This window comes from Neophocaena asiaeorientalis, unplaced genomic scaffold (assembly GCF_003031525.2).
Source record: "Neophocaena asiaeorientalis asiaeorientalis breed wild unplaced genomic scaffold, Neophocaena_asiaeorientalis_V1.1 scaffold59, whole genome shotgun sequence".
NCBI classification, from domain to species: Eukaryota; Metazoa; Chordata; class Mammalia; order Artiodactyla; family Phocoenidae; genus Neophocaena; species Neophocaena asiaeorientalis.
In genome coordinates, this window is record NW_020174268.1 from 1,166,168 (window position 1) to 1,184,943 (window position 18,776).

Here is an 18,776-nt window from a genome sequence, read left to right on the forward strand (position 1 = left end):
TCAGATGAAGAGGGGTCAGCCACAGAGAGCCTGGGGGAAGGTGACTCAGGTATAGGCACCAGCGAGTGCAAAGGACCTGAGGTGGAAATGGGGTGGCAGGAACAAACTTGGCTTCAGAGTGGTGCAGCATGCGTTTAGAGGTAGGTGGGGAGCCAGGTCACGCAGGGCCCCAGTGTAAGGGGGCTGGATTAAGCTCTAAACATAGCAGGAAACCAATGGGAGGGTTCTAAGCAGGGGCATGATAGGAGCTGAATTATGTTTTCAGATTTTCATTCAAGCTGCTGTATGGTGAATAGACAAAAGGGAAACTGGGAAACCAATCAGAAGTGTTTGCAACAACCAATGGATCACTGAAGAAATCAAAGAGGAAATAAAAATATACCTAGAGACAAATGACAACGAAAACACCACGATCCAAAACCTACGGGACACAGCAAAAGCAGTTCTAAGAGGGAAGTTTATAGTGAGATAAGCTTACATCAGGAAACAAGAAAAATCTCAAACAAACAACCTAACCTTACACCTAAAGCAATTAAAGCAAGAACAAACAAAACCCAGCATTAGTAGAAGGAAAGAAATCATAAAGATCAGAGTAGAAATAAATGAAATAGAGGCTTAGAAAAAAATAGAAAAGATCAATGAAACAAAAAGCTGGTTCTTTGTAAAGATAAACAAAGTTGATAAACCTTTAGCCAGACTCATCAAGAAAAAAAGAGAGAGGGCGCCAAGTCAATAAAATCAGAAATGAAAAAGGAGAAGTTACAACGAACACCACAGAGATACAGAGGATCACAGGAGACTGGTATGAGCAACTATACACCAATAAAATGGACAACCTAGACGAAATGGACAAGTTCTTAGAGAGGTACAATTTCCCAAGACTGAACCAGGAAGAAACAGAAAACATGAACAGACCCATCACCAGCACCGAAATTGAATCAATAATGTAAAAACTTCCAACAAACAGAAGTCCAGGACCAGATGGCTTCACAGGCGAATTCTACCAAACATTTAGAGAAGAGTTAACAGCTGTCCTTCTGAAACAGACGTACAATTTCCCAAGACTGAACCAGGAAGAAACAGAAAACATGAACAGAACCATCACCAGCACTGAAATTGAATCAATAATGTAAAAACTTCCAACAAACAGAAGTCCAGGACCAGATGGCTTCACAGGCGAATTCTACCAAACATTTAGAGAAGAGTTAACAGCTGTCCTTCTGAAACTCTTCCAAAAAATTGCAGAGGAAGGAACACTCCTGAACTCATTCTGTGAGGCCACCATCACTATCACCCTGATACCAAAACCAGACAAAGATATTTTACCAAAAAATGAAAACTACAGGCCAGTATCACTGATGAACATAGATACAGAAGTCCTCAACAAAATACTACGAAATCAACTCTTAACAGCACATTAAAAGCATCATACACCAGGATCAAGTGGGATTTATCCCAGGACGCAAGGATTCTCCGGTATCCGCAGATCAGTCAATGTGATGCACCACGTTAACAACTGAAAGCTACAAACCATGTGGTCGTCTCAGTAGATGCAGAGAAAGCTTGTGATAAAATTCAACACCCACTTAGGATAAAAACTCTCCTGAAAGTGGGCACAGAGGGAACCTACCTCAACATAATATACTGATTTCTTTTTCTCTTGTGGACTCTTATTCTTAAAATTGTATTGATACTGGCACAGAAACAGATATATAGATCAATGGAACAGGACAGAATAGCCCAGAAGTAAACCCACACACTTATGGCCAATTAATCTATGACAAAGGAGGTAAGAATATACAGTGGAGAAAAGACAGTCTCTTTCACAAGTGGTGCTGGGAAAGCTGGACGTCGACATGTAAAAGAATGAAATTAGAACATTCTCCAACACCATACACAAAAATAAACTTAAAATGGGTTAAAGACTAACCGTAAGACTGGATACCATAAAACTCCTAGAGGAAAACACAGGCAGAACACTCTGACATAAATCACAGCAACATTCTTTTGGATCTGTTTCCAGGAATCTCAGCTCTGCAGAGGAATAGATGTCTCTAGACACAGTCATATTAGCTGGAAACCTACAGAGGACTGACCAGAAGTTGAGAGCCATCAGGGAGGGGTTATGTGAAATCTGGGTCTCCCACTAAGCCACTAGGGGACAGTTGTCTGTGGGTGGCTGCAGAGTGACAAAGCATTTACGAGACGTGGAGAGAGACAAGACTGGGAGTGGGTAGCAGAAGAGGGAGCAAACACTTGTGGTTTGGTCTGATGTTTCTAAGTGCCTTGGGATTCTAAAAACCTTTAATTTTCCAAAAAGCCCTTTTTCCTACTTATTCGGTGATTATAATACCTGATCTTGTACAGTTAGGTTTTTAGTTTTTTTAAAAAATATCTGTCTTTCTGTCTTATTTTAACTAAACTCCTGAGACTGTATTTGGGCCTTTCAGTAAATTGTTCCTTGTATCTGAAATGGCCTTGACAACTCCCCATCTAACCAGAGGAAACTCTATTCATCCTTTAGGGCTCCCTCAACTGTCCTTTCTTCCCACAAGGCATCTGCAGCAGAAATAGCTCCTTCTCTGTATTTCTGATTTTAGTTTCATGGTCACTAACTACTTTCTTTCTCACTAGTCTATAAAATTCTTGAGGGAAGAGATCACCTTATCACCACCGTCCGCTAAGTAGCTAGGCCCTTAGGAAGCACTTCATTATTGATTGCTAGATTATTTATTATGCAATCAATCCTTGTGAAGACAGGTTGGCATATAATTGAACCTAAAAGAATTACATTTTTATGGGAGTTTTGGAGGGTAGCATTTTATACATCCTGGTACATGGCAGGCCACCAGCTCCCAAAACACAGTCCCAGAGGTGACTGCTCCAGTATCACCTTGGATGTTAGTTTTACAATAAACAGAATCTCTGTGTGTGAGGACAAAGATTCTGTCTTTTGAACAGGCTGCCCAGATGATTCTTTTCCACAATGAAGGCTGGTAATTTTTAGAGTAGGCTCTTGACAAATGTTTGTTGATTTACTGATATGGACATTTGTGTCTTGGAAACAAGATTTAGGTCAATGACTCATTCTTTATGGTCAGTAGCTTTCAGACAAGAACACACTCCCCGGATTACTTTTCTCAGGTGGACTAAATATAGCCTCAACTCTATTCACTGAAAACACCAAAAAGTCGCCACTCAACCTTCTTTAAGTGTTTTTCTCTACATCTCCTTCATCTGTTTCCTAACACCCATGTATAAGGGGGGACATTTCCAATTCAGATATAGGCTGGCTGTGAGGAGATGGGTTAAATGGTGAGAGTGATGGAAATGGTGGTGGTGGTGGTAGGAGGGGAGGGGCTTGATGTGAACAGTCACCTTGGTTCCCCATAATATGTATGTCCTGATCCGCAGAGGAGTCACGATGGTATGTGAAGAAGCTTGCCTGATCGTTAAGAATGTAAGGATGGTTCTCCGGGGCCTGGGGGAGTCTGGAACAGCAACTTTATAAACAGAGCTGTTGAGAAGGTTTTGACTATATTTGGATGGGATTTACAATGATGACCAGCATTGACAGGGTGCCTGTCAGGGCTGCTGGGATTGGAAATGTGTTGTGTTGGAATTAATTAAAGAGCAAGAGAAGATGGAGTGATACAGACCCAGGGTTAGACTGTCAACATCTCCTCAGAAGAGCTATTTGCCTGTCAATAAAAAATTTTGATCCATTCTCCTTCGTAACAATAGCCAGGGGTTTCCAACCAAACACGGCTCCAGAGCTTTGGTCCTAAACCAGAAGTACTGACTCATCCTCTCCCACACAAGTTCAACGCATGCCAAATCCAACATGTAGGGCACATGTGGAAGGAACGAGGAGCTCTGGCATAGACACTAGGCAATGTCAAGCTGACCTAATGTGTGGTTAGCATACAGTTTTGAGATATAAAATGCTACCCTCCAAAACTCCCATAAAAATGTAATTCTTTTAGGTTCAATTATATGCCAACCTGTCTTCACAAGGATTGATTGCATAATAAATAATCTAGCAATCAATAATGAAGTGCTTCCTAAGGGCCTAGCTACTTTAGTTGAGTTGGAACATAGCGCTTGATGCTACGTTCACTGTCAAGCAGAAAGTTTGGTAGCATGGTGGGTCTCCCAAGGGACTCAGGATCGAAATCTGCAAAGCTCCAAGTAGTGTTACTGATGAAATTCCATTGATCTTCTGTAATGTATATAAAATTTATATGTCTTAAAGACACCAATTTTATAAGACGGTCGTGAGACTCTCTGGAAAGAATATACTCTTTTGTCCGGATAAATTAATGTCACAAGTAACTAGGACTGCTCATTATTTAGGAAGCTGTAGCCTCAGTTTTATGTTTTCTGTAGATGAGATCCATCTGAATAGCTTATCTTTCACTCCCCTTTTCTCTTCCAGGCAATCAAGATTTGTGCCACTGTGCATTTTTTATATAACATCTGTGTGTCCCAACAGGGGGTTACCTGAATATATTTGCGTATAGCGCATCTACACGTGCTGAAGATTTTGCCGATAAGCATTTCCAATACAAGGGAGATTTTCTGCTGTGCTCCTAGCCTTTCAGAGTGACTTAGAGCAGGCCTACCCTACATATGGGTTTAGTTATTCCAAGGGAAGATTCCAGGGAAATTGCAGAGTATTCCTGACCCCTCCAGATGTATCAGAAGTCCAGGGGGCTCCCAGAATCATTCTCCCCACAAGTATTCTTCAGAAAAGAGTAGCCCCAGCACCAGAAACTCCCTTCTCTCTCTAGCCTGGTCCAGAGCAGTTTTGGACCCATATTCTGTCATTCCGTCTCTATCACAGTCCTTATCTGGATTCCAGAAGCTGCAGGAGAGGTCTTTATGGTCCCAACATTTAGATTTCTACAAAACATGAACGGCCAAACTCAATTAGCAGAGAGGCACGTTTAATGGCGGGGACAACTGCACCCTTCGGCAAGATCTGTTTAGCCAGTCTTGGAAACTCTTCTCTACCCTGGCATTCTTTTGAATGTTTACTCTCTCTTTGACTACAAAACAGTGTAAGTACCTAGGAATTTGGGGGTAGAGTTTGGGCAGGAAGTCACATCTGTAATAAAACTTACATTAAACAGAGTAAAATAAAATATTGTGGTGGAGAGGTAATGGAGAAATGGAGGGAAAACTAAATTCCTAAATTTAACCAAACCTTAAGTCTCCAGCCTCCCTTCTACCTAACAAGTCTCATATATTCATTCAAATTGAGTGTCACATGCTGTTTTTCTTTTGTTCAATGCTGAACTTTCAAATGCTAATCTAAGGGACCAGTTTAAGAGACCAAAAGTGAGAGAAAAGGCCTGGAAAATTTGGAGTTGGCTGTACCTAATTTTTATTGAAGATCCCGACTTACTAAATTTTAAATTCCAAACACAGTTGAATTTACCAATTTTTAAGTTTTTTCTAATATTAGAGACCTCAGCAGAGTTGACATGTTATAAACGTAACCCTCGTATTTACTCCCATTAACCTACAGTGTGTAAAGCATATTGTTTTTAAACTTGTGAGGTGGCTGATTGAAAAAAAATGTTTGTGTCGTGTGTGTGTGTGTGTGTGTGTGTGTGTGTACACATGGTCCCCAACTCACAATGGTTCAACTTAACGATTTTTTTGACTTTATGATGGTGCGAGAGCAGTACACATTTAGTAGAAACCATAGTTCCAATTTTGAATTTTGATCTTTTCCCCACCTAGTGATATGCAGTATCATATTCCGATGCTGGACGGCGGTATTGAGACGAAGTTCCCAGTTAGCAACACGATCATGAGGGTGAACAACCGACACACCATTCTGGACCCACACAACCAATTCTGTTTTTAACTTTCAGCAGGGTAGTTAATAAATTACATGAGCTATTCAGCACTTTATTATAAAATAGGCTTTGTGTTAGATGTTGCCCAACTGTTAGCTAATAAGTATTCTGAGCGTGTTTAAGGTAGGCTGAGCTAAGCCACGACGTTTGGTAGGTTAGGTGTATTAAATGCATTTTTGACTTACATATTTTAAACCTATGATGAGTTTATCGGCATGTAACCCCATCATAAATTGAGGAAGACCTGTGTGTGTGTGTGTGTGTGTGTGCGTGTGTGTGTGTGTGTATGTGTGTCCGTGTCTACACCTAGAGTAATTTATATATAATATAAATACTGTAAATAAATTTATATATGTAAAATAACATAAAGTGTGCGTATATATATAATCTATCCATCTATCTATATATACAGTAACTATTTAGCAGATATTGTAAATGAACTAAGTTCTCCAAGTAGAACATAAAAGGAGAAGCAGAGGTCTTTTGTGAGAGGAAGGAAATAAAGAAAATGGATACCCATTTCCATTTTTTTACCGTCAAGCGGTCTATATTACTCAGACTTAAAGAGGGAGAGTTTACTGCTGATCATTAATTACGTGCTCTGTTCATACCCTGAAAGTATCATGGGGGAAATCACAACTTTGTCACACTGAGCGAAAGAGAAACAGTTGTCAGAGTTTGACACATTTTCCAATAGGAGAAAACTCCAGTTGCTAACTGCATACGGGTTCATTTTGGGTTCCTGGAACCGAGAGCACATCAGCATGTCTTATGAAATTTGTGCATGGCATGTTATCACAGCTGTATATCATCACAGAGGAAAAGAAATAATTGGTTTTCCTTGGAGTAGCTCTAAGTTGATGTCATATTCAATAACCTTGTAGCTGAGAAAATCTATAGATGATGGATGAAGTTGGGACTCTCTTTTGAATTTAATTCCTCCTGTGCCAGCTTCTACAGGACCTGATGCACCTGTCATTTTGAGGTGAGTGCATGCAATATTTAGAAACTGCAACCAGGCGGTACTCCTGCCAGATAACGAACCACAGAAGAACAGTTTGTCTCGTGTACAACAGCCTTGTTCCTCACTCTTAATCATTGCCATAGAGGAGCCAGGCTAAACTTGGACGCTAACACTGGGGTCAGTGCCAAGGTGCAGCTTGAATCAATGCTGTGCATCAGGGAGTGAAGCTGGTGGCTTCTCCTTCTCTGGATTTGAGAACTCTGGAGACGGCCTTAAATATACAGGCTTCGAAGGTGGGGTCCCAGGCACGGTACCACCACAGCCCCACTGAGAAGACTTCCTTATGAGACTAAGTACTGCTTTTGTATACGCTGGTCACTATCAAGTGGGGACAGGGTTGGATTGGGAGTCTGGGGTTAGCAGATGCAAACCGGTATATATACAGGATGGATAAACAACAAGATTCTACTGTACAGCACAGGGGACTATATTCAATATCCTGTGATAAACCATAATGGAAAAGAATACGAAGAAGAATGTATACATATATGTATAACTGAGTCACTTTTCTGTACAGCAGTAATTAACACAACATTGTAATTCAACTATACTTCAATAAAAAATAAATACATAAGAAAAGAGAGAATATTTAGAGCTTTCTCTGGTCCTGACAAAGAAAAAGCCAACTTAGATATATCTCGTGGGGCAACTGAATATGTTTAGGTGAACAGCAACTTCCTTGCTTCTTCCTTCCCCTCCCTCAGTGGCCAGCTCGTCTTATTTATCTTGGATAAATGAGTCCAGACTTGGGCAGGGAAGCCTGGCTAGACTGTCCTAGATTGGCCTAGCACTGTAGTCTAGATGTCCCTGTATCATCAGCATTTCAGGTCTGGCCTTGGGACTGACCTCAGGACGCGGCCGCTCCTGAGCCTGGGGATCTGGCTTGGTGTGAAACTTTTGCACTGAACCCAACCTGGCGTCCAGTTGTGTCCACATTTTGAAATTCAGATTTATAACATGTGACATGCAAGTTAATCTGTTTTCCTCGTACTCAGTTTTACGTTGGATAACCAACTAATATACATAGCTACAGAAGAGCAAAGTCCCCACTGGCTTGCATGCCCCTAATTTGAAATGTGTATAATACAATCTTGATGAAGTTAATCCTACCTCTGACAAAGCTTTTAAATTAACAAGTTGGAGGTGAATTACTTAAATATTGTGTAAGTGAATTATTACCTACGAGAGAACAGATGAGGAAAACAGAAGTTCCTTACCGATCAGCAGAGCTTCTTTCTCTGATTTTAAGCCTTGGCTTCTTTTCTCAATATTGTTCTCTCGGTCTTGGTTGACCAATGCGACTGTCAACACATTAATTTCCTATAAAGTTAAAAAACAAAAACATATAGGCGTTTATGTAGATTCTGTGCATTCCAACAAAAGCCACCAGGTCTTTTAAACTCTATAAAAGAGGTAATCACGTCCATTTATAACTGAAGATCAACTTTTATAAGTGATTGATCTATTTGCCCAAGAGTAGACGAGTAATTCTAAAACTTAGCCTCCTAGCTACTGCTCCCAGCAAACTAAGTAACTCTTTGCAAAAGTGGCACATTTTGTGCAATTATCTTACGTTTTTAATCCATGTTTTGATAAAACTGTTAGCAACAACTATTTGACTTTAGCTACTTTAACAAAGTTTTTATTTCAAATATGAAAAAATTTCCTGAAAAGCATATACAGACTCATTTATAATACTATGCAAGTAATTTGTGTGAGTGTGTGGGGAAGCAGGGCCTATTGGGAAGGTGAGATAGAACTGTTGTTAGGAGTGTTTAAGGTGAGTAAGTCTATGTCCTTATACATAACTGCAAAAGGTAGATAAAGCAAAGGTTGGTGAATCGTTTTCTCTGGAAACTAGAAATGAAGAATTGTACAGCAAGCCAGTATGTGAAACATTGAGGCTCGACTATTTTTAGTTCTTTTAGTATTATTATTATTATTATTTTGCGGTACGCGGGCCTCTCACTGTTGTGGCCTCTCCCGTTGCGGAGCACAGGCTCCGGACGCGCAGGCTCAGCGGCCATGGCTCACGGGCCCAGCCGCTCCGCGGCATGTGGGATCCTCCCGGACCGGGGCACGAACCCGTGTCCCCTGCATCGCCAGGCGGACTCTCAACCACTGCGCCACCGGGGAAGCCCTCTTTTAGTATTTTTAATTTAAAAACAGAGAAAATGATTTAACTCATATTCTCCCAGACTTGATATTAGGACTCAAAATGGAGAATGATTTAATAGGAGATCAAATTTAATGATCAGAGACCTGCATATATGGGATGGTAGAATCATTAGGGTAGTGGAATCTCATTGGAGGGAAATTTCTCACTTAAGATAGGCCTTAAAGAAGGACTAGCACACTGGACAAAGAGTTAAGGATACTGTTTCCATTAGATGATAAGGACTCTGTCAGAAGGACAAAGGGTAGGTAGGGAGGGACAAAGGACAACTTAGATGGTTTGGCAGGTGTTCCCAGGACTGGAACTGGTTACAGGATAGATATTTAGCTAGTTTATATAAATTAACAGAGTTGGCCAGATAAAAGAATATAGGAAATTATTGGGAGCATTTTGAGCATGTAAAGATTCTACCTGAAGGCATTCAAATTAAGACTGGTCCAAGGCAAGCCGAGCCAGTTAGACTTAAAAGGTCACTAGAAAGATGCTCTTATACTTCTAAAAAGGGATCTTGGGAAGCAGTCCCAGTAGAAACACAATCCAGAACTTGAAAACAACAAACCCAAAGGTGTATGTAGACGGGATCAGAATATTTTATAAAGAGAAGTCACAGGGAATTCCTTCTGTGATGAAATATCATATGGATGTGTTTTAACGGCTTGAAGAGGTATAGGAGGAAACAGAGCAGAAGGGGAACTCTCATTTCCATTATAGTCAAAGGTGTGTCCAAAAAAAAATACTAACTAGGATGATGATTGTATTATTTAAGAAAAATATAAATAATGAAGCTAATGGCTGAGTGGAAACGGTCTCTCCAGGAAGGGGTGATCTGTTAACAGCCTGGATGATAACTGGGTTCAAATGAAATTACTGAGGAGAGTTTAGCAGAGAACAGGCCCACATTAACTGCCAACACTGAGTGGTGTCCTGAGGCCATCACACAGTTAAGGATCCAGGTTTTTTAAGGAAAATGAACCACAGAGGGCAGGCAGCGCATCAGGAACCAGCAAGAGATGGCAAGGGCAGGCCAGACTAAGCCTAGTCAAGGTGCTGTAAGGCTCCTGTCCCATGTCCAAAGTTGGAGTCATAAAGAAAGGGCACTTTGAGCAGGCTCCAGCAGGTGCTACTGGATCAACAAGTCTACAAGGAGCCAGACAGGCCTTACCAGTGACTGCTACTTTGACGATGTCTTAGGGCTGGCTACATGAGGATGGAAAACTAAGAGTCTGTGGAAATATTTCTTGAGACTGAATATTGCAGCCTATGCTCTGCCGACCACAAATGGTGCGTTCCTGCATGGTCCTCGTCTGTGACCACGGAGTAGACACACCTCTCTGCCAGGCTCCAACAGCAAGCAGTGCAGCAGGCCTGGCCCAGCACAGAACCAAGGCTTGGCAGATGGTTCAGCCTTTGGGTACCACTGTGAGTTCTGTCCAGGGTGGAGATGTTGCTGCTTTTCTGACTCCCCCGGAGGGAGAAGAAGAGCTCTGCCAGGAAGCGGTGCAAGACTTAAGCTCATCAGGCAGGTTCCAGTTACAATTGCATATTGTAATAAGGTGGCTTCAAGAGCCTACAGAAGGGGAACTCTCATTTCCATTATAGTCAAAGGTGTGTCCAAGCACGTAAACAAGAGACTTGGGTCTTTAACGCCATTTAGTGAAGTGGACCAACTTGTGACCATTCAAAAGCGTTACTACTGACTAAGCGTCCTAGAGCCTAAGCCTGCCTCAGGCATGATATAAAAGCTCAGATCCTTCAGAAAGAGACAGACAAATACCATATGATATCACTTATCTGTGGAATCTAAAATATGACACAAATGAACTTATCTACGAAACAGACTCACAGACACAGAGATCAGACTTGTCGTTGCCAAGGGGGAAGGGAGGAACTGGGGGAGGGGTGGAGTGGGAGTTTGGGATTAGCAGATGCAAACTGTTATTTATAGGATGGATAAACAACGATATCCTACTGTATAGTACAGGGAACGATATTCAATATCCTGTGATAAACCATAATGGAAAAGAATATGAAAAAGAATGTGTGTGTATATATATATACACACACACACACACACACACACACACATATACATATATATGTATAACGGAAGCACTTTGCTGTACAGCAAAGATTAACATTGTAAGTCAACTATACTTTAATAAAATAAATTTTTTTAAAAAGTTCAGACTATTGCTGACAGAGTCACAGAATTAATGAGATGGGTGAATGCTTCTGTTATACATTTTGCCAGAGACATAATTGAAAGTTAATATGGGTGTGTTTTAAGGGTCAGAAGACAGGACAGTAGTTTTAGATAGCCACTTGACGTGCCGTGCTTTTTATCGTTTTCCACTAGAACAAAAAAGGCGAGAAGTATTGTAATGACTCACTGGTTCCTTAGAAAAGTAAAATTAATTTGATTTGTCTGTATTTGTAGTAGAGTTGTTTAATTTAACAAGAGAATTACAGTTATTAGTAGGTGGCGAGTTTGGGGTTGTCTTCAAAGTAGATATAAGCGATATCCGTACCCTCTTTTTGTGTTTTCATTTAGCTAAACTATCATCCAATGTCTGTCAAAAGAGCTCCATCATTATAACTGGTTGAAGGGAGTACACAGAGAGAAGGTGGAACTAAATAATTCCCCAAGTCAAACCCTTCTTGCATTTAAGCTAAGCCTATTTTTACTTTCAGCCACTCAAGAAATATTTATGCTGCATATATATTACATGCCTACCACATGCCAAGGAATGCTACGTTTTAAATGATACTGAGTCTAAAAGTGGCAAGAGGTGCATGCTTGCCAGCAAGCAATTCTTTTTTTTTTTTTTTTGGCATGGAAGATAACTACTCCCCATGCTCCACCCCCCCATACCCAGGTAGTTATATTTTAATATTCTAAAAATCAAGAGAGAAAAAATTATCCAAAGAAATTCATTTTTTTAACATCTTTATTGGGGTATAATTGCTTTACAATGGTGTGTTAGTTTCTGCTTTATAACAAAGTGAATCAGTTATACATATACCTATGTTCCCATATGTCTTCCCTCTTATAAAAGGTCTGTAAGAAAGCTTACAGGAAATGTCAGTAGATGGAGCTGGAGAGGTAGGTGGACCAGGATAAGGAGCTTGGATTTTACCTGGAAGGCTTAATGAGTGAAGAGTGTTCAACACAGGAGTTACACGAACAATTCTGCATTTTAGGATACTGGCTTGCAGGAGGGGGAAGTGGGGGCAGGGATGCCAGGTTAGAGCCTATTGCAATCGTCTATTTAATTCTGACCTTTTTATAACGAGGGTAGAACCCAAGTCAGTGATGTGCAGAGGGTGAAACGTAAGAGATATTTAAGAGGTAGAACTAAAAAAAATCCGATGACCTGGTGGATGAGGAAAATGTTGAGAACGACTCAGTGCCTCCGTGAAAAGGAAAATAGAGAAAGAAGCAAGTAAGGGTGAAGATAATTTGTCCAAATTTGAGCTTAAGGTTTCTATGACATATTGTCAAGATATCTGAGAGAAAGTAGGATCCACAGGGTTTTGAACTTCGAAGCAAGGCCCTGACAGCTCTTTTATGGCCCATTTCTCAAGTTAGTGTTTGTAGCACACAACCCTGATGTCTCCTTCTGGGACAAAGAAAAGGCTTGCTTATTGGTTGACATAAAAGAGATGGCTCCCCCAAGCTCACTGTTCCTCTCCTGTAACATAATCCACTGTATGTTCAAGCTTCCATCTGGGCCCCTCTATCGGGGCATGATCAGCCTGTAAGATCCGTGAGGATAAAGCTGCTGAAGCCAGGACCACTGTCTTGGGAGCACAGGATAGAACCTCAAATGGACATCTGCCAAAACCTTCTCTGAGAACAACCCATCACAAAAGGGACAAATTGACCATATGGGAGCACATTTTCAAGGATATCAGAGGATATCTAGTTTGTGCTTCATCTCTAACTCTATAAATCCATGCTTCAAGTCTAAGTCCTGGTCCTACCTTAAGAGTTTCACATTCTCTACCCAGAATGTTCCAACTTATCTCTTCAGTAATTGGGGAATACCTTTTACTGGGATGTTGGATCGTAAGTTAGAAAGACTTTGCCCCTTTCTTAAAAACTTCACTGTTCTTTTGACTCATTCCTACCCCAAATCTCTGGAATATAGAAAGAAACTTCCATCATTAGAAACGTAAAATTAGTAGACTCTTTATCTTTTATCACATACACATCCTTTACCCTGATAGTTGTAATATGCCCTGAAGAATTACGTGTCTACTGGTGAAGGTGTTCCAGGTGCTTAGAGATTGCAAACTGGACGTGGATCAGTGCAGATGGAGGTTATTAAGGACAAATTGTTAATGGTGTACAAAGTATACGGTAGGGAGGAAACATCAGGATGGGGATCAAGGGTTTCCGCACAGTGAGATCAATAGGATTATGAAATAGTATTCCAAAGGAAGTGGTGAGAACACCATTCACTTGACACAGTAAAAAGCACTGCAGACTAGAAAATGCACAATAAGTAACAATTCTGCACTTGGCAGGAGAATGAACAAGGTTATCTAATAAATCTTTTCTCGGTCTACCTTTTAACTCTAATTTCTGTGATACTTAGAAGGAATCATTAAAGGGCTGCAAGAAGAGGTTTTTCAATATCTGAAACTAGATATCATGGAGGTTTTTTTTAAGACTTCTTAAAGGTTAAGCTACTCAAAGGCACAAATTTCCCCTCGAAGAGTCCTTGTCAATTACTTTAAGAAATGGTCAAAGTAGTTTATCCATTTAGAAAAGCTCTTTTTAAATAACTTACTGAGCTAGAACTGTGCTTTGCTTTTGTTTTGTTTTTGTTCCCCTACGCCTACCCAAGCCCCTAAGAACCAAGAATACGGTTTCTTCAGCCTGATAAAAGCCTTTCGTTCTTCCTTTCACTTCGTTATTCCTGTGACCTGCTTAACTTTTTAGTGCTATTTGCTTTCTGCTGCAAAGCCTCTCGAATACATGGTGCATACCCACTGCATCTACTGTCTCACCACCTGAAACCTCAGCTTTCTCATTAATCACCCGATGAAACTGTCCTTTGAAAGATTTTCAGTGACTATTTTCTCAGTCTTCGTACCATGTGATATTTGACATCACTGACTCTGTCCCCTTAAACCACCTGCCTCATTTGCTTCTGTTACATAAGAAGTCCTGGTCTTTTTCCTCCTAATTTTTTATTTCATCTTCATTGGTTTTTTTTCTTCCCTCTGCGGGCCTGGTACACATGGATAAGAAGGTTACTTTCTCCTTTTATCCTCTAACTTTGATACTTTTGCCAAAGCTCAGTCACCACTTTTTCTTCTCTGTTTCCTTTGATCAGAGTTCTTTCATTCTCACGGGTTCAACTATCGTCACACTTAACTCTTTAACTTCTGTTCCTTATCACCAACTGACCACTGGGTTTGTTTGCTTGAAATGATCACTGCCCATTTCAAATTCAGAATGAGAGGTGGTCATGAGGTGGTAGGGGACATACTACATGCTTAAGTTTTAGCCTTGGCTCTTCCACTAACAGTTAGTTGACCTGGGGCAAGTTATGCGACATCTTTAAGCCTCAGATCAGTTGTCTAAAAATGAGCGTGCTGGGTAGGGTCCACCATCTCTGAATAATGCTTTATGGAACCCCGTCACCTCTACAGAGGTGACATGGAAGGTCCAAGGAGCGGATCGCTAGAATTCCCACTCCATTACAACTTGCTTCTGTTTTACAATACAGGACTTCTATTTAAGGCTTCCTTGAAAGGAATGTCCTTATTTTGAAAAATGTGTGAATCCAAGTCCTTCCTGATGTGGTGGTTCTTCTAAAATTCTGTAATTTTATGGCTAAAGTCCAATTCACCTCACATGTCAGACTGCATTTTCCTCTAACTTTTCTGTTTCTACTAGTAGCGCCATCATTCTTCCACTTGCAGGCCTTTGATTCATTCTCTTCTATCCCCTAAGGCCTCCCTAGACCTGAATTCTATCAAGTATCTGTGAAATGTCTCTCATTCCCCTTCCCCATTTCCACTACCAGCGCTCTACTGTCCCTTCTCCTCGTTTCTTACTTGGACCACCCCAAGAACCTCCTACCTTGTCTATGCCTTTGGTTTCTTCCTCTTCCAGTCCACCTTACCTGATATTACCAGATCAGTTTCTAAAATGCCGCTTTCATCTTGTCAATCTCCAATTTAAAACTCAGATGCTTTCTGATAACCCATAGGAAAAACTCCGATGCTTTCCAATAACCCATGGGAAAATCAGATTGAGCCTGGCATTCAGGTTCAATCCTACCGATACAGCCTATCTCCTTTAGATGTTCTGTCCAGATACGTTCATAGAAAGCTCTCTCCTTTTCTTCACCACCTCCGACATATATTTTTATACATAGCACAAGTCCCGTATCTCTTAAGGGCATTTATTCCAGGCTATTTGTACATTTTCCTTATCTCAGCACATTTCCCCTGTCACTTCTGTGGCAGCTGGCCACTTATACATTTGGAATAAACCGAATCACCTGTGTTTGTTTCCTCAACAAAACCGCCAACTCCTTTAGGCCACTCACCGTATCCAAGCAAGTGAGACAGCATGGCCGAAAGGGATCCGTGTTCTAATTCTGTCACCGTTATTTATGTACTAGATAACTTTAGGCAGGGTATCTCTGAACTTTCTTTTACGTAAATCATAGATAATAACCTATACCTATCCCCCGGGGTGCTGTGAAGACAAAATGTCATACGTGACATGGTGCTTTCGAAAACTATAACCTTCCAGGAAGGCATCACTATTATTAGGATTGTCACTCACTTTTATTATCCTCAGGACTGAGTGGATACAGCACAGGTACATAATAAATACTTGGGGTACTAAATCTAGGTGAGAATTCTGTATAAGACCCTGACCACAATTATATAAAAACATGTATGCGAAAGTGATAAATTGTCATGGGATTCAAACTGTACATATTTTCTGTTTTCTAAATGTTCTGTGGCACTGTTCTTCTACTGCTATCCTTATAAATATTCTTTAAAAAGAAATAAAAAGAAGCCTATGACAGGCAGACGCCATTTTGAAGAGCTATATGTAAGCACAGCCACTAGCTGACTACTTGACTGAGTGACATACCAAACGACATCCTCCCCACACCACACACATATGAAATCTACCCTGTGGCCCTCCAAGGGCTGGCGGGCCCTATAGCTCCTAGTGCAAGGTGAGTGGGGCAGTTGTCAAGATCCGCATGGTAAAGATTCCCCATGTCACTTCCCACACCGTCACCACCACACCATAAGGCCTTACTTAGACATCACACTCCATGGAATCAAGGGCCCCGTAGACTATGGTCAAGATGCTAGTTAGCTACTTCAGTATCCTTTACTCAGAATTTTTTCAGTGTACCCAAAGTAATCCATCAAGTGACAGGCCAGTCTCCACTAACCTTCAGGGATTCCTCGTAAGATCAGAACCATGGTCGGAGGAGGAAGGGGGATGGGGATACGTCTCACACTTTCCTTTATGAGCCAGTGACTGTCACGTTGCAGGTGGCCAGTGGCTGATAAATGAAGGAACGGCCCACAGACAATGGCCTGGAACAGTGAAAGAAAAATGATGGATCTGGACACAGAAGACTGGTTGTAATTGCCACTCGCTGTGTACCCTTGTTTCATGATTCCTGTTTGTAAAGAGAGGGATTTGAAGTAGATGAGTTCTACAGTGTCTTCTTGCTCCAATATTTCATCTCTGCTGTGTGCCCTTTTCCCTGACTTGGAGTTTCCCTTCAGAGTAAGGCAGCCAACTTGGTACTGACAAGGTTCACTTATCCTGGATTTCAGTGCCAATAAAATTGGAAGGAAGAGAAGAAGAAGAGGGAGGAAAAAAACATTTAAAAAGCAAATGGGTGAGAAAAGGATTGATGAGAATGAGTAACTGAGTAAGCTTCAAAATTTCTCACGGTTCAAGGGAATGCAGGATCTCGGGAATTTTCTGTGGCTTAGAAGTCCCAAGGCCTCACTAATCTTACCAGTTGCTGAAGGTTGGTACTGCCAGGCCTGAGGGTCATGGGTCCCCACCCACCTGTCCCTTTTCTCAGAAGCCTTTGATGTCCAGGGTCTGCAGAGGGGAGCCTCGGAGGCCCAACAGGCTTCAGCCTCAGAGAGACCATCTGAGAGCAGATGTGTGGAGCGCCAGCCCTCAGCCAAGAGTTAGTGATTCATCACAACACTAGCACATTTTACACACTGGGATACGAGCCACCACACTGGGCTTCAGTTGCTGGACTCAGACCCAGAGTGCATGCATTATGTCCTAAGACAACTCCAAGATTTTCTAAGATTTCCACTTGCAAAGATTAAAATCAGTGAGAACTGGTTATGCATCATGAAAAGGACCCTTTAAGGGCTTCCCTGGTGGCACAGTGTTTAAGAATCCGCCTGCCAATGCAGCGGACACAGGTTCGAGCCCTGGTCCAGGAAGATCCCACATGCTGCGGAGCAACTAAGCCCGTGTGCCACAGCTATTAAGCCTGTGCTCTAGAGCCCGTGAGCCACAACTACTGAGCCCGTGTGCCACAACTACTGAAGCCCGCGTGCCTAGAGCCTGTGCTCTGCAACGAGAAGCCCGCACACTGCAGTAAAGAGTAGCCCCTGCTGTCCACAACTAAAGAAAGCCCGCTCGCAGCAACAAAGACCCAACGCAGCCAAACATAAATGAAGAAATCAATTTAATTTAAAAAAACCTTTAAAAAAATAAAAAGGACCCTTTAAAAAAGAGAAAACTCACTGTGGTTTAGTTACCAGAGATATCCACGTAAAGCATTTCTCCTGGTGGCTTTCTTTTTAGATCACTCTTGGTTATATTTATTTAATAAACACATATAGTGCTTACTTTGTGCAGGTAGTAGTATAAGAACTTTACAAATATGAACTCACCCAATCCCCCTAACAGCTCTAGGAGGTCAGTACATTTTACAGATGAGGAAAATGAGGAATGGAGAGGCCAAGGACTTGTCTAAGGTCACACAACTAGTAAGAAGCAGACTCAGGATGTGAACCGACGCTGTCTCACTCCAGACTCTTAACCACCATGCTGGGCTGCCTCTCTTGAATGGACTGTAATGTCAGCCTATTACAGTCCTTGTCAACTGAAAAATGCCTGTTGACCACTGGGACGCCATCCCCTTCTGAGGGCTGCCAGCAGTCCGGGCCTCTTGGGGGGCCAGCAGGGGCTCCATGCTGGCTGATGAGCGGTGGCTCGGGTGCAATCGTGAACGCAAAGGGGAGCAGAGCAGAAAGGCAGCAGGGGCCTGGCCCAGGAGCAGTGTTAGCTGGGATGGGCCTGGCTCTCTGCTGCTGTTAGGTGGTGACACCTTGTCCTTTGGCCAAGTGTGACTTGTAACCATGGTTACAACAGGCACGCGGTTTGGAAGATGTATGCAGGGGAAAGCCGAGGTCGAGGCAGCGCTCCAAAGACCAAATGAGGGCCACGGGCAGGACCGGCCAAGCAGATGAAGAGACTCGGGCAGGGGGACTGGGGGAGCCCCAGCTATACCCCAAGTATGTGATAATAAAGCAGAACCACTGAGGTGATGGGATAAAAGAGAAAAGCGGGGGATACAGAAGCCATTCTAAAGGAAGAATGGACAGAGGAAAGGAAAGAATTAAAAGCTTTTCAGCAAAGTCTGGACCACTAGCAGAATAATGATGC

General features: G+C 41.8%; 1 protein-coding gene across 5 annotated transcripts in view; it reads right to left on the reverse strand.

Annotated features, from left to right (window-relative positions):
* ENOX1 (ecto-NOX disulfide-thiol exchanger 1) overlaps positions 1-18,776 on the reverse strand; it is a 590,187-nt gene that overhangs the window by 29,170 nt on the left and 542,241 nt on the right. For all 5 annotated transcript variants that reach the window (XM_024755644.1, XM_024755643.1, XM_024755640.1 and 2 more), the window contains one exon: positions 8,112-8,214. In XM_024755644.1, the coding sequence (XP_024611412.1) occupies positions 8,112-8,214 (103 nt within the window). The remainder of the gene's footprint in view (positions 1-8,111; positions 8,215-18,776) is intronic.